Here is a 22,691-nt window from a genome sequence, read left to right as displayed (position 1 = left end):
TTGTTGTTTGGACAATGTGCTTGTTTTGTCTGTGTTTAGACATAATTATGTATAATCATAATTACAGTAAAATTGTTCATGTTCAACAGGAGAACACCGGGGCCTAGTTGTGAGTGACAGGCCATGTCCTAGCAACACCAGGGCCCAGCTGAGAGTACCAGGCCAGATCCCAGATACCAAGACTGTTTTTCTCTTTCTCATGATCTTGGGTAAGTTAACATCTTTGAAATTCAGTTTCCACGTCTGGAAAATGTGGACAATGCCTACTATTTCAATGTTGAGATTTCTTCCCTAGAACTGTTCAAACAGGCCCAATGACCAACCAAAGCTGCCCTGCAGAAGAAACCTAAATGGGGTGTTCGGAAGAACTGGATCTCTTCCACTTACAGACTTGATAATCCCATGACTCTGAATTGGTCTTAAGGACAGGTTCAAGTGATGTTAGCATCTTCTCATGCAGTCATGGCCTTGGTGACTGTTTTTAGGATTCTTTGTTCCAACAAGCTGACAGTCCCAGTACCTTGTTAATTCTTTGTCATCATCTTGCTTTCTTGGTCTGTTTCCTCCGGTTTCTTGTCAAGGAGTCTGACCCAAGTTAGACTGTCCTTACCATATTTACCGTGGCCCTCTGAGTTCTAACCTGCTTTGAGCTGAGAAGCCAGATTAAACAGGTGTGTAAGGACGCTTTGTTAATATAATTTTTAAGGCCCTGTGTCAGTGCCCCAGGATCTGTGTTTTACCTGTGATGTGCAGTGAGTTTTTGGCCATGAGCAATTTGAGCTATATCTCCCCTCTAGGCCACTTTCATATACTTTCATGTTGGTACATTCCACAAGTTTGAATTTGAAGCCTTCTTCTGGCTAACTGAGATGGAATTTGCTTGTCTGTGTCAGCCAACTTGGGTTCTAGGCCCTTGGTTTTAGTTGGACCTGGACGTGTTATTTCGTTTCTCTTAGCTAGACCAGTTACTTTATTTTATTTTATTTTTGCCAAAAATAAATGTTTTATTTATTTTCATTTTAATGTATTGTTTTATTTTTATTATACTTTAGATGAAGGTTTACATAGCAAATTGGCTTGTAATTAAACAGTTGATACACATGTTGTTTTCTGACATTGGTTACCAGACCCACTACGTGTCAACACTCTCCCCTTCTTGACCTTAGGTTTTCCATTACCAGCTTTCCTGTCCCCTTCTGCCTTCTTGTTCTTGCCCCTGGGTTGGTGTGCCCATTTAGTCTTGTTTCATTTTATGGACCTGTCTAATCTTTGGCCGAAGGGTGAACCTCGGGAATGACTTCATTACTGAGCTAAAAGGGTGTACAGGGGGCATACTCTTGGGGCTTCTCCAGTCCCTGTCAGATGAGTAAATCTGGCCTTTCGTTTTTTTTTTTTTTTTTTTTTTGAGTTAGAATTTTGTTCTATATTTCTCTCCAGCTCTGTCCAGGACCTTCTACTGTGCTCCCTATCAGAGCAGTTGGTGGTGGTAGCCAGGCACCATCTGTTGTGCTGGACTCAGTCTGGTGGAGGCTCTGGTACTCGTGGTCCATTAGTCCTTTGGACTAATCTTTCCCTTGTGTCTTTGGTTTTCTTTATTCTCCCTTGGTCTAGACAGGGTGAGACCAGTGGAGTATCTTAGATGGTCACTCACAAGCTTTTAAGACCCCAGATGCTACTCACCAAAGTAGAATGTAGAACACTGTCTTTATAAACTATGTTATGCCAATTGAGATAACGGTTCCCAAGACCATAGTCCCCACAGCCCTCAGCCCAGTAATTTGGTCCCTCAGGGAGTCTGGGTATGTCTATGAAGCTTCCATGACCTTGCCTTCCTCAAGTTGTGATGGCATCCTGAGTGTTGTGTACTGTCTTACTCTTCACTGAGTTACCACTTTCTATTGTCTAGTTAGTGTTTTTCCCTCCCCTTACCTCCCTGGTAACCATCAAAGATTGTTTCTTTTTGTGTGTAAAATCTTTTAATGAGTTCTTATAGTAGTGGTCTCATACAATATTTGTCCTTTTGTGATTGACTTACTCAACATAATGCCCTCCAGATTCATCCCTGTTATCAGATGCTTTGCAGATTCATCATTGTTGTTTATTGTTGCGTAGCACTCCATTGTTTGTGTATACCATAGTTTGTTCATCCATTCATATGTTGATAGACACCTAGGTTGTTTCCATCTTTTTGCTATTGTGAATCATGCTGCGATGAACATGGGTGTCCATATGTCTATTCTTGTGACAGCTCTTATTTCTCTAGGATATATTCCTAGGAATGGGATTGCTGGATCAAATTGTATTTCTATTTCTAACTTTTCAAGGAAGCACTATGTCATTTTCCAAAATGGTTGTACCATTTTGCATTCCCATCAGCAGTGCATAAGAATTCCAATTTCCCCGTAGCCTCTCCAACATTTGTTATTTTCTGTTTTTTTTGATTCATGCCAGTAATTGGACCAGTTACTTTAGATGTTTGAGACTGACAGTAGCAGCTTATTGTCTCCCAGTGCCACGTTATCAAATCTTTTGTACTGAATTTCTAGCCTATATCTTGGCTGATATCTATTATATCAAAAGTTTCCAGAAATAAAGGGGGTGGGGGGAACAAATAGAATACGAGCGAAAGACACAAACATTTAAAGAAAAACTACAACAAGCTTTTAAGCGAGATAAGAGATGCTGTATTTCATTTATATTAAAATTACATAGCCTAAAACTATACTGAAATACTGTTTCTCACCTACTAGACTGGCAAAATCAAAAGCTTGATTACACACTCTGTTGCTGGGACTGACATTTTCGTGTATCTCTGGTGAGACTGCACAATGGTATAGCCACTATGAAGGGACATCTGACATCGCCTACTGAACTTATAGATGCATTTACCTGTTCATCTAGCAATCCCTCTTCTAAGTATCTACCCTTTAGATACACTTGCCCAGATATGAAGAACAAACACATATAGAAATAGTTAGTGTGCCATTTTTTCTAATAACAAAATTTTAGAAATAACCTAGAACTCAGGGACAGGCTGGTGCAAACGGTTGAATTCTTGGCTGTAACCAAAAGTTTGGTGGTTTGAATCCACCCAGAGGCACCTAGGAACAAAGGCCTGGCAATCTACTTATGAAAAGTCACAGCATTGAAAACCTTATGCTCAGTTCTACTCTGCAACATATGGGGTCACCATGAGTCAGAATCAGTGCAGTGGCAATTGGTTTTGTTTTGTTTTCTTAGGGGACAGGTTAAATAAACTATGGAGTATGGAGTACTATGTAACTGTAAAGAAGAAGGTACTTCTTCAGGACATATTGTTACATAACCAAAAGCAAGGTGCAGAACCACATGTAGGTTATTTTTTACTTGTGTCTGTGTAAGGAAACATGAAGCTAATGTAAGTGGTTATCTGAAGCAGGGGGGAGTTAAAAGGTAGGTAGGACATGGGCAGCAATGTGCTTTTTCAATGTATATCTTTTTACATAGTTTAGATTTTTGGGCCATGTAAATTTATTATGTATATTAATAATGTATATTAATAATAACAAAGCTCTAATTTATTTCACAAGGAGAATATTCTTAGAGTTCCATGATTGACTGAATATTCTGATTCTGATAAAAATCTACAGAAGCAATAGCCATCTCCAGTAACACTCCATGAAGCATCTCATCTTGTTAAGAAGGCAAATGGAGCTGTGTTTGATGTTAGATGAGAAAAAAATAAAAATTAATTTAGGATTTCCCTTTTTTCACTCTCTAATCAATTGCTCATGGGAGGATTGGTGTCATCACTAAGACTTCACTGCCCACAACAGATGGGTTTTATTTGATTTAGTTTTGTTTTTCAATGGCATGCCTGATTTGGCTTCTAGAGTCACCTGTTTGATCTGAAGGCAAGTGAGCAAACTCCCTTTCAGCTTGTCCCAGAAAAGAATAGAAACCATAAAAATAGACACTCTGACACCAGTGGTAAACTGAGACAGACGCTGCTGTGCTCTTCTCGTGGGACAACAGGATGAATTCCCACAGATCACTGGGGAAACTCTGTTTCTGTTGCTGTTGTTAAAGGTTCTTTCCTTGCTTTTGGCAATATAAATCCCAGAACTTATCCTAGATACGGAGTCCTTGGGTTGCACAAATGGCTGAGTGCTCTGCTGCTGACTGAAAGGCTGGTGGTTCAAGTCCACACAGAGGCACCTTGGGAGAAAGGCCTGGGGATCTACTTCTGAAAAATCAGTCATTGAAAACCTGTGAAGCACACTTCTACTCTGACACATGTGGGGTTGCCATGAGTTGAAATCAACTTGATGGCAACTGGTACTGGTATCCTAGATACAATCTCAGCAGTTATTGCCTAATGACCTTATCAATCTGCTTCTTCTCTCTCTTGGTAACTGGGATCTTCCTCCCATCACTCAACCCACACTTGAGAGACCTGGAGGACATCCTAGAGAGGTTCCTTTCGTTCATCACCACCTGCAAATCCAACCAGAGTTCTGAAAAAAACCACCAAATCTTTTCTATACTTATGCCACTGACATGGTTCAGGATCTCATCATTTCTTGTCTATCTCTAATCTTGTTCCCTTCCAGTCCACTTCCTATTTTGCTTCAAGGTGATCTTTTAAATGGCCATTCTGATCACATTGCTCCATACTTAAATACTCTAGTGGCTTCTGCTGCCTGTCTCCTCAGCAGAGGAGGCATGGACCTTGAGGACCTGGACCGGAGGCCTCCTCAGCCTTGTCCTTTGCCTTTTGCCATTCTAGAATGCCATGCTAGAATTCCATTGCAGGCATCAATCCCAGAGCTTTTTAAGCAATTCCAGGTCTGTCAAGGAAATGGTGGTTGGCCATCTCAACACAATACAGTGTCTTCTGGACCGTCATGAGTTGGCTGGTAACAAATCTTGCCTTGTACTATTTCCCCTACTCTTCCACCACCTGCAAACTCTGTGCTTTTGTAATTTTTGCTCCTCTGCCAGAGTGCCCTCACAGCCCTCGTTTGCCTGTCTTACTTCTACTTAGCCTACAAAATACAGCTTGAATGCCAGCTGCTTCTAAAGGACTTCTGTGACCCCATACCTCTCTCTAGTTGGATTCATTGTTGCTGGTGTTGTTGTCAGGTGCCGTCGAGTCAGTTCTGACTTGTAGTAAACCTATGTACAACAGTACGAAACACTGCCCGGTTCTGCGCCATCCTCACAATCATTATTCTTGACAAGCCCATTGTTGCAGCCACTGTGTCAACCGATCTTGTTAAGTGTCTTCCTCTTTTTTGCTCTCTACCAAGCATGATGCCCTTCTCCAGGGACCGGTCCCTCCTGATGACATGTCCAAAGTATTTGAGACAAAGCCTCACCATCCTTGCTTCCTAGGAGCATTCTGGTTGTACTTCTTCCAAGACAGATTTGTTCATTCTTTTGGCAGTCCGTGTTATATTCAATATTCTTTGCCAACACCCTAATTCAAAGCCATCAATTCTTCTTCAGTCTTCCTTATTCATTGCCCAGCTTTCAGTGCTTACAAGGCGATTGAAAACACCATGGCTTGGGTCAGGCATGCCTCAGTCCTTAAAGGAATATCTTTCTTTTTAAGAATTTAAAGAGGTCTTTTGCAGCAGATTCGCTCAATGCAATGTGTCCTTTGATTTCTTGACAGCGTTTCCATGGATGTTGATGGTGGATCCAAGTAAAATGAAATCATTGACAACTTCAATCTTCCCTCCATTTATCATGGTGTTGCTTATTGGTCCAGACTGGATTTAGATGTCATCTTCTTGGTGCTTCCCCCAAAGCAGTCTATGATAGTATCTAACAAAGAACTTGCCTGTTTACTTCTCTGTCGTGTCACTCTCTGAAGAGAGAGACTTTTTTTTTTTTTTTAAATCTCTGTATCCGACATGCTTAAACACAGTAGCTGGGGCATAGTCAGTATTCAAAGATAATTAATAAATGACTCAGTGAATGGCTCAATAAAGGATTTGGTGAATGAATAAATGAGTGTTCCATTTCATGCAAGCTTGTTATGGTAAGTATAGTGAGGGATTAATTAGAGATAGGAGAATAAGCATATTTAGTTGTTCTTTGCAGTTCACTCTTTATCAAATGAGATTAGGTAGCTACTACTTCAAAATAATCTAAGAAAATGTACTTAGAGAAGAACTAGTGATTGGAGGGAGGCCTGGTTGTGTAGTGGTTAAGAGCTTTGGCTGCTAACCAAAAGGTCAGGAGTTTGGCTCCACCAGCCGCTCCATGGAAGCTTGTGGGGCAGTTCTGCTTTGTCTTATAGGGTGGTTATGAGTTGGAACTGACTCCATGGCAATGGGTTTGGTTTGGGAAGCCCTGTGGCACAGTGGTTAAGAGCTACAGTGAGCTACGGCTGGTAACCAAAAGGTCTGCAGTTCAAATCCACTATCCGTCCTTGGAAACTCTATGGGGCAGTACTACTCTATCCTATAGGGTTGCTATGAGTAGGAATCGACTAGACGGCAACAGGTATGGTAATAGTGATAAGAAGGGCAAATGTTCCCTGATGCACTAGAGGAGATTCCTGTTAAAGAAAGTGGGTTGAGCTAGTTAAGGTCTAAGATTACTTTCAGCTCTTAATTCTCTTTTTAGGGCCCATGTGACTGTCCCAGGCACCAGGGTAAAAATGCAAATAAAACATAGCTCTTGTCCTTAAACTCATATGGGGTTTTTAGACATTTTAATTTTTGACCCTGGATAGCTTTAAAAACGTTATTTCAATTTGTACTTTTTGAGTAATATGATTTTACATGTATGTATACACACACACATACATCTGTGTATGTGAGAGTGTGTGCATGTATAGGCTAAGTGCAATCTATATGTGTGTTAAATCTTTGTTTATAACCTTTGCCCATGTTTCTATTGCAGTGCTTTAAAAAAATTCATTTGTAAAAATGTTTTATACATTAAGGATTCTACCTCAGTCATAAATATTGCAAGTATTTCTCAGTTTGCCTTTTGTATTTTACAATGATTTACTATTAAAATTTTCATGTTATATCCATATAGCTGAGACTATCGATTGCTTTCAATTTGGTTTCCACTTTTTGTGTTATATTTCTAAATGTCCATCTTATCTGACAATGATATAAATATTTGTCCATATTTTTTTTTCTAGTTTTAATGGTTTCATTTTTCCTCTAATCCATTGAGAATTTGTTCTTGTGTGTGGTGTGAGATGGGGATCTGACTTTATTTCTTCCCGATGCTTACCCAGTTGCTCTAACGCCATTTACTGAATAGTCTATGCTTCCACTGAATACAGCATACTTTTTTATATCTTCCAATGTATTTTCTTTTTTCTTCCATCTGAAGCATGATTGTACTTCCTTCTTTCCTGGTTAAAAAGTAAAAATTAGTGCTTTTCATTTCTGAACAGGAGAAATCACACAGTATAGAGAAAAAGTATGTTTCATTCTTCAAAGAAGTAGTCATAACTAAGATACATATTGAGGTAGTCATGTGACTGGTTCTGATAAGTTGTGAATAGACATGACGTGTGTCACTTTTGGGCCAGAACATTTAATTGATGGTATGAGACCTTCCAGAACTCTCTTTCTTGTTGGATGATGACCAATAATGCCCAAGATGGAGGCTGTCCCATTAGTCTGGATCCCTGAATCACTATCATGAGCAAAGGTCTCCTCTCGCCCTGTGTTGGATATATAGTATAAACCACAAAAAAACCTTCGTAGTTAATCAACCCCTAAGATTTGGGTGATTTTTTTTCTGAAGCATAACCTAGCCTATGCTGACTGGTGCACATATTCTCTTTCAATATCTCAATATGATTTCTTTGTCATCAGCTGAACTCAAACTAGAGGCTTTTCCAGAGATAAGGTATTATTTCATTGTGAACCGATTGAGGCTAGGGAGAAATGAGGTAATTTTAAAACAAAAGCCTCAAAATAGTAACTTCTTATTGACTTTGGGAGAACCTTATTTTTTCAGGTAATTTGGAGCCATCGAAATGTTTGCCAAGGCAACAAGGAATTTTCTTAGAGAAGTTGATGCTGGTGGTAACTTGATTGCAGTATCGAACTTGAATGACTCTGATAAGATACAACTTCTAAGTCTGGTGACCAAAAAGAAGAGATTCTGGTGGTGGCAGAGACCCAAGTACCAATTTTTATCTGTTACCATTGGAGATGTACTTATAGAAGATCCATTTCTGAGTCCAGGTATGTTTCTTCAGGTATATTCTACAATTAGCCCCAGAATAGAAGATGGTTCTTCTAGACACGTGTTGTCTTGAATCCAGAGTTGCTACCTTATAACAAATTCTCCTGTTTCTTGGACTGCTGTCTTAAAATATGTGCTTTCTTGAAAATGAAGAAAATGGTGCAGGCCTGGCTGACACGAAAAGTTACAGCTTTATTATTTTTTTTTTTTTTAAGTACTTCAGTTTTTGGTGTAAAAGTAAGACATGCTCGTTTTAGATGTAGGCATTCCACGGAGATGGGATGGATCCCCGACCCCAGATTTGGTTCAGATGTTGAGGCTAGTGATGCCAAATATGTACCAAGAAGGTATGAAATGGTTTATTACTCATGTAATGAGGCTTTCTGGGGAGAGCAGGGCAGGCCCACAAGCTCATCCAAAAATGGCTAGAGAGAGTGGGGAAAAGAGAGGGGCTTGGGGTTTTTATTGTGGTTAGGGGGTAGGATTAGGGGGGAAGGTTCCAGTGTTTAGACTGGAGCTTGCGTGGTTTGAATGTCCTTCCAGCACCAAAGGAGCAAGTACCTGAGCTTTCTTACTAGCTTACCCAGAAGTGGAGCAGAAGGGGAAAGGGGAACGGTAGAATTTGAAAGCTGTCAGCAGTTGTCTTAGCTTCTTAGTGCTGCTATAACAGAAATACCACAAGTGTGTGGCTTTAGTGAACAGACATTTATGTTTTCACAGTGTAGGAGGCTAAATGTCCAAATTTAGGGTGCTGGCTCTAAGGGAGGGCTCCCTGTGTCCGTTCTGGGGGAAAATCCTTGTCTCAGCTCCTATAGTGTTCTTCTTAAGAGTTCCTTGGGGGAATCTCCAAGTGGCATCTATCTTTCCCCTGTTTATGCTTGCTTGCTTCTGTGCCTAATCTTCTCCTTTTGTATCTCAAAAGTGGTTGTGTTTAAGACACACCCTAAACTGATATGGCTCATTAATGTAACAGAAAAAAACCCTATTCCCAAAATCTTACATCCACAGGTATAGGGGTTAGGATTTATAACACATATTTTTGGGGGAACGCAGTGCAATCCATAACAGCAATCAAACATCAAAACTGGAGTTAAACTGTTTATTTCAGTAAAGCATTTATAAAGTATAGAGAGAAATGAAGAAGAAAATAAAAAATCAACAAAATTCCACCTTCAATTGTTAACTAACTCTTAGATTGCAGTCTTTTTTCCTATGCATCTAATATTTTAAAACAAAGTTGGAAACACACTATGTATAATTTTATATATTCATTTATTTTTATTTAACCTTATGTAAGGTTTCCTGTATAGGTTTAAATATTTTCTAATACTGTTTTAACAAACGAGGTATTCTATTGTGTGTATACATCGTCATTTGTTTAACCGATCCAATTTAGGGCTTAATAAACGAAGCTGCAATGAACATTTTGTTTGAATTATTTTTCTGCGTAAGCAGCTGCCTTTGTATAGATTCCTGGAGATAGAATTACTGGGCCAGAAGTGAGGAACTTTTTGAAGATTTTGTACCATTGCTGTGTTACTTCTTGGAACATGGTGATATATGAAAGTATAATCAATTCTTAATTATTGGACTAAATGATGTCTGAGTCCTCTTTCAGGTCTTCAGGTCTCTAATTCCGACAGCATCTGTATTAAAGGGGAAGAGCGATCCAGGTGATAATTTGAGTTTACAGATAATCCCCCAAACTCTGTTGCAGACAGGCATTCCTGCCAGTGCTCTCTTCAGCCAGGCTCATTATCAGAGCTGCCAAACAATGGGAAAATGAATTGATATTAATTTTATTGTCCTTTATTTCTGGTAGAACTGCCGTTGAGTGGCAAGATGACTAAACGTTAGCAGGGTCAAGACAAAAATCACTCACCAAATAGACCATGGACCCCCTAAGTGCTGAAACTGCTCCGTGCTACCAAAGTGCCTCTTTCAAGGTATCCTAAAAGATCAATGAGGCTAGTCACAGTCACTACGGATGGAGAAGCCCTGGGTGTTCTAATCACGAGAGGCCAACACTCTCCCCTGATCCTGTTTCTTATTGGCATTAGGGCTGTGATGAGAGGACAGCATGATGTCACTTCCTTGCCTGCTGAGCAGATGCTTCAGCTTCATTATTTTCTGGCACACACAATACCTCAGTGTGTTTGTGTTGCCCAGAGATGTGGAGTTTGAGGGCGTTGTTTGATCGTTGGCAATCCCAGATATAGCATGGCAGTGCCCTCAGTTACTCTCTTCCACCACCAGCAGACGAGACTTGACACAAAAGTGTGCACAGATGACATCCTTTTAGGCTGGCTTTTCAAAGTGCACAGCCAAACTCTTGATTGTCCCCACCTGCTGTGAGGTCAGCCTTGGGGACAGTTTCCACAGGTGGTAAGAAGCCTGGATGCAACCATGGCTGTATTCCTGAAAGTAGAATCTCTGTCTGGCTAGTACTTTGTTGAACCTGGGACTGTCCTGCTTGTCAGACAATAATGTTGTCCTGGCTAGATTGAGCACTTGCTATGTGCTGGGCTCTGTAGTACATGCTTTGCATATATCAACTTGCAATAGACTCCACCAGGGAGGAGTTATTAATTACCCTCAAGTTACATATGAGAAACCTGTGTTTCAGGGAGACAAATGCTACCCAAGGTCTCAGCTAGTAATACTGTAGTCGTTGTTAGCTGCTATCAAGTCAGTTCCCACTCATGGTGACCTTATGCATAACAGAACAAAATGTTGTCCAATCCTGTGCCATCTTCATGATCTTTGATGTTTGAGTTCACTGTGTCTGTTGTGCCAGTCTATCACATTGAGGGTTTCCCTCATTTTCGTTGACCCTCTTCTTTACCAAACAAACAATTCAAGCCCCAATCTATACACTAGAACCTTCACCCTAGTCACATTCCCTAACCACAATAAAAACTCTAAGTTCATCTCTTTTCCCCATTCTCTCTAGCCATTTTTGGACCAGTTTGAGGGACTGCCCTGCTCTCTGTATTTTCCTTTTCTAGCGTTTGGCCTTCGCTGGTGATGTGTCCAAAGTAAGTGAGCACAAGTTGCACTGTTCATGTTTCTGAGGATCATTCTGGTTGTATTTAGTAATATTATTGTTGTTGTTGTAGTTACTTGCCTTTGAGTTGACTCCAACTTATGATGACCTATGCATAACAGAATGAAACATTGTCCAGTCCTGTACCATCCTAACAATCTTTGGTATGTTTGAGCTCATTGTTGTAGCCACCAAGCCAATCCATCTCATGGGAGGGTATGATCTTGTACTCTTGACAATTACTCTAGCTTGCCTCCAAAAGCATTTCTGAAAGTGTTTATAGTCAGTGAATGTTACTAGGAATAGATTTTGAATTGAGGCATTTTTAAAGCTTTTTTTTTTGGTAGTGGTGGGGAGATGGCTCCTTGCTTTGTAAACTCTAAAGGTAATGAATGGCGATTAAGTCTCATTAATCCTGGTTGAGGAGTGAGTTTTCCTGACTGGAGAGAAAGAAATAAAGGTGTGGAGGGGAGGAAGGGAGAGGAGGCACTGAGTAGATGGAAAGAAGCCTTTCAGATTCAAATCGGGTGGATTTGAATCCCATATGAAGTGCAACCGGGAGCCAAGGAGAGCCTTTGATCAAAGAAATGAGAGATCCCCAGTATGGAGTTCCTAGCTGACTCCTTACTGAAGGACGATGACTAATTAAGAGTACTTTTATGATGGTATGTGGTTAGATTAAACATGAGAAAAGTAGAAACCTGGAGCCATGTGAAAAGGCTACAGTTCAGGTATGAGATTATCAGAAATTTATCTTTGGGGTCCAGATAAAAAGGGCAAATCTTGAAGACAATCTGATAGCAATCACTTGAATATGGCCAGAGGAGGGGCATGAGAGTTCCTAGGTGGGGGGCGGGGAAGCAGAGTATTCCTTAGTACCTGGGAAGCCAGGAAAGAAGGGTGGAGAGAATTTGGGAGCTTATGTACTACAGGATGGTGTTGGAGGGAAGAAGGGAGGGCAAGTCCACAGACGTTATCAGGAAGGCAAAGATAGAGAATTGCATGATAAAGAATTAAATGACCAGGCAGAGGTCACATATGGAAAGAATGAATACAAGAAGGAACTTGTGTGCAAGGAGATGGCAATGAAGGCCAGGGGAATGTTTCACAAGACTGGTGGGTGGGGAGAGAAGATGCCCCAGGGCAAGGCTGGGGCAGCCCTGCCAGATGCTGAGTAAGGTGGTCCGTGGGGCAGGGGCTGCTATTTTCTCTCTGCTTAACCATCTTTCTCATATATAGTAAAATCTGTGAAAGCCAGAAACTGTGTAAGGCAGAAACCTGTCAGAGAAGGAAAATTCAAATATTTTCCACTAAAACAAGCAGTAGAAAAGTGGTAAGACTGCACCTTGTCAAAGGCAGAAAACGTGTGCGACCCAGAAAAAGAAGGCAGTCCTGTTGCGTTCCGGCTCTCACAGGTTTCACTGTAGTTCCTTTTCAATGGTCACCTTGTTTCTTGACCTGAATAATGGTTACATGGGTGTTCACTTTAAAATTTTTCATTAAACTGTACACATATGTTTCGTGTACCTTCCTAATATAAAAAATTCTAATATATATTGGAATAAAACAAAACAAAAGTGTACCCAGTGAGCCCCAGGCCACCAGTTTGTCCCATGCTCTCAGTCAGCTCACGGAAGTGGTGGCCCCATTTTCTTTTGACACATGCACACAGCATGACTGCCACCTTTCCATTTTGAACACAAGCCCCATGTTCCCCAAGTGTCTCTACGGGATTGGGAAACTAGGTGACCCAAGGCTCAGAGGTGTCCAGCTTGTCATCCAATTCCTCTGCACGTCTCGTTCATTCCAGTGGTTGTGGAGTCGGACTTCGTGAAATACGAGAGCAAGTTTGAAAATCATGTGAGTGGGACCATCAAGACGGTGCTTGGGAAGGTCAAACTGAATATTGGAGGCAGAGGCCTCGTGGAGAGTCAGTCTTCATTCGGAACCCTGAGGAAGCAGGAGGCGGACTTGCAGCAGCTCATCCGAGACTCTGTTGAGAGGTAATGAGAATTCTGTTTGGCATTTTGGATTCTGACACATCTCACATTTAAAGGTTGTTGAGTTGGACCTTTGTTAAAAGGGAGACAGGTGGGAAATTTGCCAATCAACAAATATTTACTGAATGTCCTCTGTGCTGAAACTTTATGGGGAGCATGCCTTTAATCTGAAATTTCTTGCCTGTTCGTAGCCTAAGAGGGGCTACTTGGGAAGCACTTTAAAAGGACATTACTTCAGACAAAGATGTACTTTTATCAATCGTAACCACCGCTTGTCAGTTCCAACTCATGCTGACCCCATGTATGTCAGAGCAGAGCTGTACTCTGTAGGTTTTTCCCCCTGTGTAGTAAGTTTATCTGCCAACATATCCACTATGGTATATGAGTTCAACAGAGTTTGATCCATTTTTCAAAGATTGCACTTTTTAATATGCTTGTCTTCTTACCTGTTTCACGGATGAACTTAAACATCCTTATTTTTTAAGTGGTTGGTGTCTTAGTATAAAGAAACATGCAGCAAACCCAGATTCAAAGTATAAAATCATGATAATTAGTAAACAACACTTGTTTTCCACTGAAAATAGCAAATCCTTCCCTGGGCCCTTCTTATAATGGCTCCTGGGAACCACAGAGGTGGAAAACTCATGGATGCGCGGCCCCAGCACGGCGCTGCTGGAGGCTCTGCAAAAGGTGCAGAGACCGGGGACGGAAGAAATGGCAGTACCAACTGTTGCTTTTGTGACCATGTTCTCCACAGAGTTTTCAGTGACTGATTTTTTGGAAATAGATCACCAGGCCTTTTTTCTGAGGCACCTCGGGAAAGACTCAAAACTCCAGCTTTTCAGTTAATGGCTGAGCACATTAACCATTTACACCACCTGGGGACTCTGTATGACTTATAAAAAATGTCCATAGTGAAAATGCTCTGTCCTGCATTTTTTAATATTAATCCCAGAAGTAGGAAAATTACAATGCCCTCCAGCTCTTTATAACTTTCTGATTAGGAAAAGAAGAAAACAAGTGAAGGGCTTCAGTGGAAAACCACACATTTATTTATGTGTTTGGGTTTCAGCAAGTACATTTTACCTTAGTATGTTCTATGTTGTTGTTACCTGCCGTAAGTTGGCCCCAACTCCTGACGACCCCATGTGTTACCGAGTAGAACTGCTCCGTAGGGTTTTCTTGACAGTAATCTTTACAGAAGCAGTTCACCAAGGCTTTCTTCCATATAACTCATCAATATTTTTATCTTATGCTTATTCAATATTCAATAACTAGTTTTACTGAGTGCCTACTGTGTGCCATGTTCTTTGCACTGGGATGCTGCAGTAAACAAAATTTCTGCCTTACATTCTCATGGAGCAACACAGAAAGTATACAACTATGCAAAATATATAGTATGTTGACGGGGACCAGGTGTGTGGAGAAAAATATGGCAGGGAACAGGGAGAGGTCAGGCTAAAGGAGTGGGGACTATGTTTTTTAAAAGCGTGGTCAGAGAAGCATTAGGGAGAAGTTGTATTAGAGCAAAGACACGATGGAGGGAAGGGGAGGAACGTGGGGATATCCTGAGCAAGAACGTTGTGGGCACAGGCCACTATGGCTAGCGCAAAGTAAGCCTGGGGAAGAGCAGGAGGAGGTAAGGTCAGAGGGGACAGTGAGTAGGCAGCCAGGTCACAAAGGACCTTAGAGGTCACTGGAAGAACTTTAACTCTTACTCGGAGTGAGATGGGGGGCCAGAGGGGGATTTTGAGCAGGAAAGTGGCATATCTAACTTGCTTTTTAGAAGGATCATCCTGGCTGCTGGGTTGAGAAAAGATTGAATGGGCGGAAGCAGGGAGTCTAATTTGGAGGTTATTGCAACAATCCTGACAAGAGTTTGTGTGATAACATATGTGTGTTTTCATATGTCATTTAACCACCCCTCTTTTTTTAAAACAGAAAATTCAAATCCAAATAAATTCAGAGAATTCACTTGTATTTAGTATGAGTGGCTTATCGCCTCTTTCCCAACAGTCTTAGGATTATGTGAAATTATGTTTAAAAATTAATGGGGAAAAGAGGAAAAGAAATTAATGAGTAAAAAATAACATAAAACTCATGTATCAAGCATTGGGTAGACAGATTGAGAACGCCACTGGGCCACTGTGGTCTTAAACCCTTTCACCTCTCCAGTAACCTCTGACGCTTCGTGGAGTTGTAAGACCATGGACATAGTTTGATTGCCTCTTTAGCCTCCTGGCACTTTCCAGAACTCCAGACTACACTGAGTTCTGACTTCAGCAGGAGTTTCCTTTCTCTGTCAGAGAACTTGAAGCTTTCTCTGGTGGCACCAGGTTTCTTTGGCACCTTTCTCTGGTAGCCTCAGTCTTTCCTTCTCTGCTGCAATACTTGGGACATACTAGAAAAGTCGGTGTTGTTTATCTAAAGTGAAATTTTCACAGCATCTTTTATTTTTGTTTGCAGCCCTTTCTACTGGGTGAGGGAGACAGGAGGGCTGAGAGAGTCCAGGGGCCTCCTCTGTCTTCTCAGTCTTCAGATGGCCGTCTCTGGCCCAGGCCTATCTTGCAGTCTTCTTATTGCTATTTCAAGAACCACAGTTTGGCAATGCTCTGTAACCACGTTTCCTGATAAAGGATTTTCAAATACTCTTCATGATTCGGGTATAGAAGATACTGCCAAGAGGAAGCATATGGGGAGAGATCAGTGTGTAGTGACTTGAGAAAACATTCCGAAGAGAGAGAGGCTAGAGCCGATAGACACAAGTGGGGAAATGGGGGCTGGGGGGAGGCGCATCCGCTGAGCATATACTCTGTGCCAGTCACTTTATGTATATCATCTCATTTATCCTATACGCCCAACTGCTTTTACACTTGAGGGAACTAAGGCTCAGGAAGGAGAAATAACTTGTTCACAGCCACATAGCTCAATCTGGGTGCTGGAACTGGGCTTCAACCCAGGTTTTTCTGGCTCCAAAGCTCCTGTTCTTTCCTCTAAGTCACGCTTAAAGTGAGCGTGAAGAAAAGAAACTGGCTGAGGTAAAAGTGGTTAAAATTGTACCACAGAATTTAAAGACAGAGGCATGAATCTTAGCCCCCATTGAGGATACCTGGTGTGTTGTGGAGTGTGCACTGTCCTGAGCAGACACAGGGATGAGATCCTGCTCACCTGGACCCCAGACACAGGGATGAGATCACCTGGGAAGACTCTCCAGAAATCCTATTAATTGTGGAGGTGATTGGGGGAAGGGGCAACACCAGGAGCATGATAATGAATTTAAGCCTAGAAACCAAAGAGGGGTGTTATCACAGAGCAACCCCTTCTTTGTTCTGTTACTAAAGGTGAGTTGTAAGTGAGGGGAGGGAAGGGAAGACTCCCAAACCTGGGATGGACATCATATAAGATCATTCGTGTTATTTCTCACCGGAATAATACTTAGTCATAGCCTTATTCATACTGTCTCCTATCTTTGGACTCCCACAACATCACGGGAACTGATAAGGTGCCGTTTTATATACATTGGTGGCCTTGGGAGCGGTGATTAGTGATGCTTCAGTACTGTATGTTCTTGAGGACTCATTTGCAGTCAGTCATTTTTATTTCAGGTAATTTAGATAAGTTGCCATTTCTATACAAGTTTTTTTAGCCCTCAGAATTCAGAGTATTAAGTCTTATTGTTTGTGAAATGTGTGTAAATCTCAAAAACAAACATCATCTATCTGTGAAAAAGCAAGTGTGTGTGCATATACGACATCTCTCTAGCATTGCTGGGCAAGAAGACATTCCATAGGAATGAGCTTTCCAAGACCTGGATCTTACCGCCCTGAATGAGAACTTTATGTTTATCTGAAAAATTCTTGATGGAAACCTTCTGAAAGATAGCACGTACTTTTTTTAATTTACTTTTTAATGGAGAATAAAAAACTTAGTTAGACCTTTTGTAATGACTCAGATTCATGCTTTGTTCTCAATCTCCCTTATTTTTTTGTAATAAACTTTTTAGTTTTTCTGTCTCATCTTCATTGTCACCTGGCATTTGTCACTGTTTTTTTTTTAAGTGTAACAGCCATGTTCCTACTTCAGCCAACCATTTATTGCTTCTAATCTTCTAGGATCTGGGGAAGTTTATTCCTGGTAAACAATTTATGAGGACGTAGTAAGTCGCTTCAGCCCTTGGCCTCGGTTTCCCCTGCTAACAGCTGAGATAGTTGGACTAGATAATCTGTCTAGAAGTGAGTGGACTCTGAAGTACACACATGAGCTCCTTCTCCTTGACTCCTGGGCTTGGTGCCAGCTAATATCCAGAGACAGGGCCGTTTTGTGCTTTCCTGGCTATTTGAGAGTTGAGGTGGGTGTTATCATAAAGACAGGTGTCACTCTGATTTTCTGCAGTATTGTAAAGCAAATTTTCTATTTATAGATGATAATGAGAAGTTCAGTTCTTCATTAAGAATTCTAAATCAAATGAATTACAGTAAAATCTGCGAAAGCCAGAACCTGTGTAAGATGGAAACCTATCAGAGAAGGAAAACTCAAATATTTTCCAGTAATAGAAGAGTGGTAAGACTGTACCCTGTCAAAAAGGTGGGAAAATTTTTGAGACCCAGAGAAACAAGGCAGTCCCTTTGCATTCCAGCTCTCACAGGTTTCACTGTACATGAATATAATACATCATGAAACCAGTGGTATGGCAATGATAAAATTATTTAAAATACTTTAAATATTGTAAAATTATGCTGTAAGTCCTAATACTTCTAAATACCCCCAAATTCTATAAATTTTACACAAAGGAAATTTTACGAAATACTGCTTTTTCTTATGGCCCATGTTTGACCTTTCTAAAGGACTCTCTTGAGTACTCTTTCAACATGCCATCAACTCTTATTTAGGAATTTCTCAAAGGGAGGAATTTGAGGGCCCATTTCTTCAGAAAAAAAACAAAAAGTGCAGTAAAGTTTGAACTGGTCTTCCTTTCTACTTGATAAATTTCCCTGTGGCTTGCAGAGATTTTGAAAATCATTCCATTTGTCTCCTTGCTCTGCTCAGTGCTGGCATCATTATTTTTAATAAACAGAGTTGGTTCCTAACAATTTGAAGACCTCTGACCACATATACCTGGAGAATAAGAGTTTCCTGAACCTGATCCTTTCACGTATTCTTTTTTCTTTGTCTCTCCTTCAGGGGCAGGCTTGAAGTGGTCAAAATAAGCCAGGTAAAGGAATCCTGAGGTCTGGGGTGGGGAGGCAGGCAGTGCCTCTTCACACCATTCTCTTGGCAGTGGTTGTTCCTGTTGTTAGGTGCTGTTAAGTCAGTTCCGACTCATAGCAACCATATACACAACAGAACGAAACATTGCCCGGCCCTGCACCATCCTCACAATTGCTGTTATGCTTGAGCCCATTGTTGCAGCCACTGTGTCAATCCATCTCGTTAAGGGTCTTGCTTTTTTTTGCTGACCCTCTACTTTACCAAGCATGATGTCCTTCTCCAGGGACTGATCCCTCCTGACAACATGTCCAAAGTATGTGAGACACAGCCTCGCTTTCCTTGCTTCCAAGGAGTATTCTGGTTGTACTTCTTCCAAGACAGATTTGTTCGTTCTTTTGGCAGTCCATAGTATATTCAATATTCTTCGCCAATACCACAGTTCAAAGGCATCAATTCTTCTTCGGTCTTCCTTATTCGTTGTCCAACTTTTGCATGCATATGAGGCGATTGAAAACACCATGGCTTGGGTCAGGTGCATCTTAGTCCTTAAAGTGATATTTTTGCTTTTGAACACTTTATAGAGATCTTTTGCAGCAGATTTGCCCAATGCAATGCATCTTTTGATTTCTTGACTGCTGCTTCCGTGGCTGTTGATTGTGGATCCAAGTAAAATGAAATCCTTGACAACCTCAATTTTTTTTTTTTTTTCCTTTTATCATGATGTTGCTTATTGGTCCAGTTGTGAGGATTTTTATTTTCTTTATGTTGAGGTGTGATCCATACTGAAGGCTGTGGTCTTTGATCTTCACCAGCAAGTGCTTCAAGTCCCTGTCATATTCAGCAAGCAAGGTTGTGTCATCTGCATACTGCAGGTTGTTAATGAGTCTTCCTCTAATCCTGATGCCCTGTTCTTCATATAGTCCATCTACTGAATTATTTGCTCAGCATACAGATTGAATAGGTATGATGAAAGGATACAACCCTAACACACAACTTTACTGACTTTAGACCATGCAGTATCCCCTTGTTCTGTTCGAACGACTGCCTCTTGATCCATGTACAGATTCCTCATGAGCACAATTAAGTGTTCTGGAATTCCCATTCACCGCAATGTTATGCATAATTTGTTATGATTCACACAGTCGAATGCCTTGGCAATTCCCTGTCCATATACTGCTGGAGCCACTTTTGAATAATCTTCAGCAAAATTTTGATTGCATATGATATTAATGATATTGTTTGATAATTTCTGCATTCGGTTGGATCACCTTTCTTGGGAATAGGCATAAATATGCATCTCTTCCAGTCGGTTGGCTAGGTAGCTGTCTTCCAAGTTTCTTGGCATAGAGGAATGAGCACTTCAGTGCTGCATCCATTTGTTGAAACATCTCAGTTGGTGTTCCCTCAATTCCTGGAGCCTTGTTTTTCACCGATGCCTTCAGTGCAGCTTGGACTTCTTCCTTTAGTACCAGTGGTTCCTGATCATATGTTACCCCCTGAAATGGCTGAATGTGGACCAATTCTTTTTCATATAGTGACTCCGTGTATTCCTTCCATCTTCTTTTGATGCTTTCTGTGTTGTTTAATGTTTTCCTTGTAGAATCCTTCAGTATTGCAGCTCAAGGCTTGAATTTTTTCTTTAGTTCTTTCAGCTTGAGAAATGCTAAGCGTCTTCTTCCCTTTTTGTTTTCTATCTCCAGGCATTAAAAAAGGTAGGGGTATTTGTAGGCCCATTGCAGGGTGGTAAACTTGAGTCTCTTTTTAAAAAAATTATTGTTATAAAAAATATATATAACACAACATATGCCAATTCAGCATTTTTCAGGTGTACAGTTTAATGATATCAATTATTAATCATGTTTCTTTTTAAAAATTGTGGTAAATATAAATGTAACAAGATATTTGCCATTTGGAAATGGATAATGATAATAATCGAACTACATGATAAACAGAATTATTTTCTATAATTAAAAATAGTTATGGAATATTTTAAATATATAGAAGGTGTAAGGAATAATATAATAAACACTAATATGGTTCCTATCCCCTTAAGAAAAGACTTTTTTCTTCAAATCAAGACTCAGGAGCCATCTCGCTCTGCCTTCACTGCCCAGGACCTCATTAGCCAAGTGGGAGTTGTGTTACCAAGGCGCTTCTGTGACAATTCAATGAGACAATCTAAATAAAGCTTCTGGACTAGCACCTGCCACATGGCAAGTTCTCATTAAAGGTAGCCATTATTGTTAATACTTCGATAATGATTGCTATTATCAATAGTTCTAAGTAGGGCCTGGCTACCAAACCTGGGAAAGATCAGAGCTGTGACTTACACGTCCAGAGGTGTGACTGAGTGTTCAGTGCTCGGGGTAGAGAGATGCAGAGGTTCAGAACCAAAATGATGTAAAACTTTTGGAGTTTCTGACATGTAGCAATTTTGATGCTCACTTCTTCCAAGCTAAATGAATCATTTCTTTTACAAGGATCAGCACAAAGCCAGTTCCTATGAGACAGAGGTTAAAGATGTCCCAAATATCCAATTTTCCAAACTGCTGTACCACTCCATCATTTCTAACATCAACTACTCTCCCTCCCCTCAGTACTTTCCTTCCTGTCTTTGGGTTCTGTAATTTGTTGCAATGTGTCAAAGAACTCACAAACGTATCCAGGAAATGACTTGTGTAGTTGTAGAGGCTGGCAAGTCCCAAATCCATGGGTCAGGCATAGACTTCTCCTGACTCATGTGGCCGCAGGGGCCAACGAACCCAAATTGGCAGGCAAGACAACAGACTACTGGCTCACAAGGCTGTGGAAGCTGGTAAATCAGGTCTGATGATAGACCGCTGTCCCATGGGGCCACTGGCCCAGATGGCTGCTGGCTCAAGCTCCAATAACTGGAGGTCAGATGATGACAAACCAGATGCAAGATCCAGAGTGAGAGAGATAACTTTTTCAGAGAAACTCCCCTTACTTGAGCAAGGGTGTGACTTGAGTAAGGTGATGATTTGTGTCATGCCCTTTAGTAAAGGTGTGACTCAAAATACATCCCATCCTAATCCTGAGGTTTAGGATTTATAACACATACAATACCATAAAATGGAGGACAGTTACATCAGATCACAAAAATGGAGGACAGTTACAAAATCCTGGGAGTTGTGGCCTAGCTAAGTTGTAACAATCACAAGTTCCATATACTTTATTTGCATGGTCCCACCCAATCATTTTGTGGGAGTCACAAAGACTATGGCTAGAAGAGCCATATTAAGTAATTTGGCCTAGCCAAGTTGTAACCATCACAGGTTCCATATACCTTATTTGCATGGTCCCACCCAATCATTTTGTGGGAGTCACAAAGACTATGGCTGGAAGAGCCATATTAAGTAACTCATTGCACCCCACAGGAAAGAAAGAAAAGACCAAAATGGATGTCAGAAGATACTCTGAAACTTGCTCTTGAATGTAGAGTAGCTAAAGTGAAAGGAAAAAATGATGAAGTAACAACTAAACAGAAGGTTTCAAAGGAAGGCTTGAGAAGACAAAGTAATGTATTATCATGAAAAGTGCAAAGACCTGGAGTTAGAAAACCAAAAGGGAAGAAGAACACGCATTTCTCAAGCTGAAAGAACTGAACTAAAAATTCAAGCCTTGATTTGCAATATTGTAGGATTCCACAGGGAAAATACTGAACAATGCAGGAAACATCAAAAAAAAGATGGAAGGAATACACAGAGTCACTGTACCAAAAAGAATTGGTCGATGTTCAACCACTTCAGGAGGCAGCATATAATCAAGAACTGACGGTACTGAAGGAAGAAGTCCAAACTTCACTGAAGGCACTGGTGAAAAACAAGGCTGTGGGAATTGACGGAATACCAATTTAGATGTTTCAACAAACAGATTCAGCACTGGAACCACTCACTCATCTATGCCAAGAAATTTGGAAGACAGCTACCTTGCCAATAGACTGGAAGAGTTCCAGATTTGTACCCATTCTAAAGAAAGATGATCCAACAGAATGTGGAAATTATCGAACAATATCATTAATATCACACACAAGTAAAATTTTGCTGAAGATCATTCAAAAATGGTTGCAGCAGTACATCGACAGAGAACTGCAAGAAATTCTAGCTGGATTCAGAAGATGATGTGAAACAAGGGATATCACTGCTCTTGACTGAAAGCAGAGAATACCGGAAAGATGTTTACCTATGTTTTATTGACTATACAAA

At 40.7% G+C, this 22,691-nt stretch overlaps 2 protein-coding genes across 7 annotated transcripts in view; one reads left to right on the top strand and one right to left on the bottom strand.

Annotated features, from left to right (window-relative positions):
- GSDME (gasdermin E) overlaps positions 1-22,691 on the top strand; it is a 78,108-nt gene that overhangs the window by 5,252 nt on the left and 50,165 nt on the right. For 5 of the 6 annotated variants that reach the window (XM_049893408.1, XM_049893412.1, XM_049893410.1 and 2 more), the window contains 3 exons: positions 90-209; positions 7,981-8,210; positions 13,068-13,260. In XM_049893408.1, the coding sequence (XP_049749365.1) occupies positions 8,000-8,210; positions 13,068-13,260 (404 nt within the window). In that variant the 5' untranslated portion in view covers positions 90-209; positions 7,981-7,999. Of the gene's footprint in view, positions 1-89; positions 210-7,980; positions 8,211-11,164; positions 11,250-13,067; positions 13,261-22,691 lie in introns of those variants that run through there. The other variant, XM_049893413.1, reaches the window with a different exon arrangement.
- Positions 13,731-14,003, bottom strand: LOC126082087 (cytochrome c oxidase subunit 7C, mitochondrial-like). The gene has a single exon (XM_049894536.1). The coding sequence runs from the start codon at positions 14,001-14,003 to the stop codon at positions 13,731-13,733; it is 273 nt and encodes a 90-aa protein (XP_049750493.1).

The sequence above is a fragment of the Elephas maximus genome, chromosome 8 (genome assembly GCF_024166365.1).
Source record: "Elephas maximus indicus isolate mEleMax1 chromosome 8, mEleMax1 primary haplotype, whole genome shotgun sequence".
Lineage (NCBI taxonomy): Eukaryota > Metazoa > Chordata > Mammalia > Proboscidea > Elephantidae > Elephas > Elephas maximus.
This window is presented reverse-complemented; position numbering and strand designations above follow the sequence as displayed.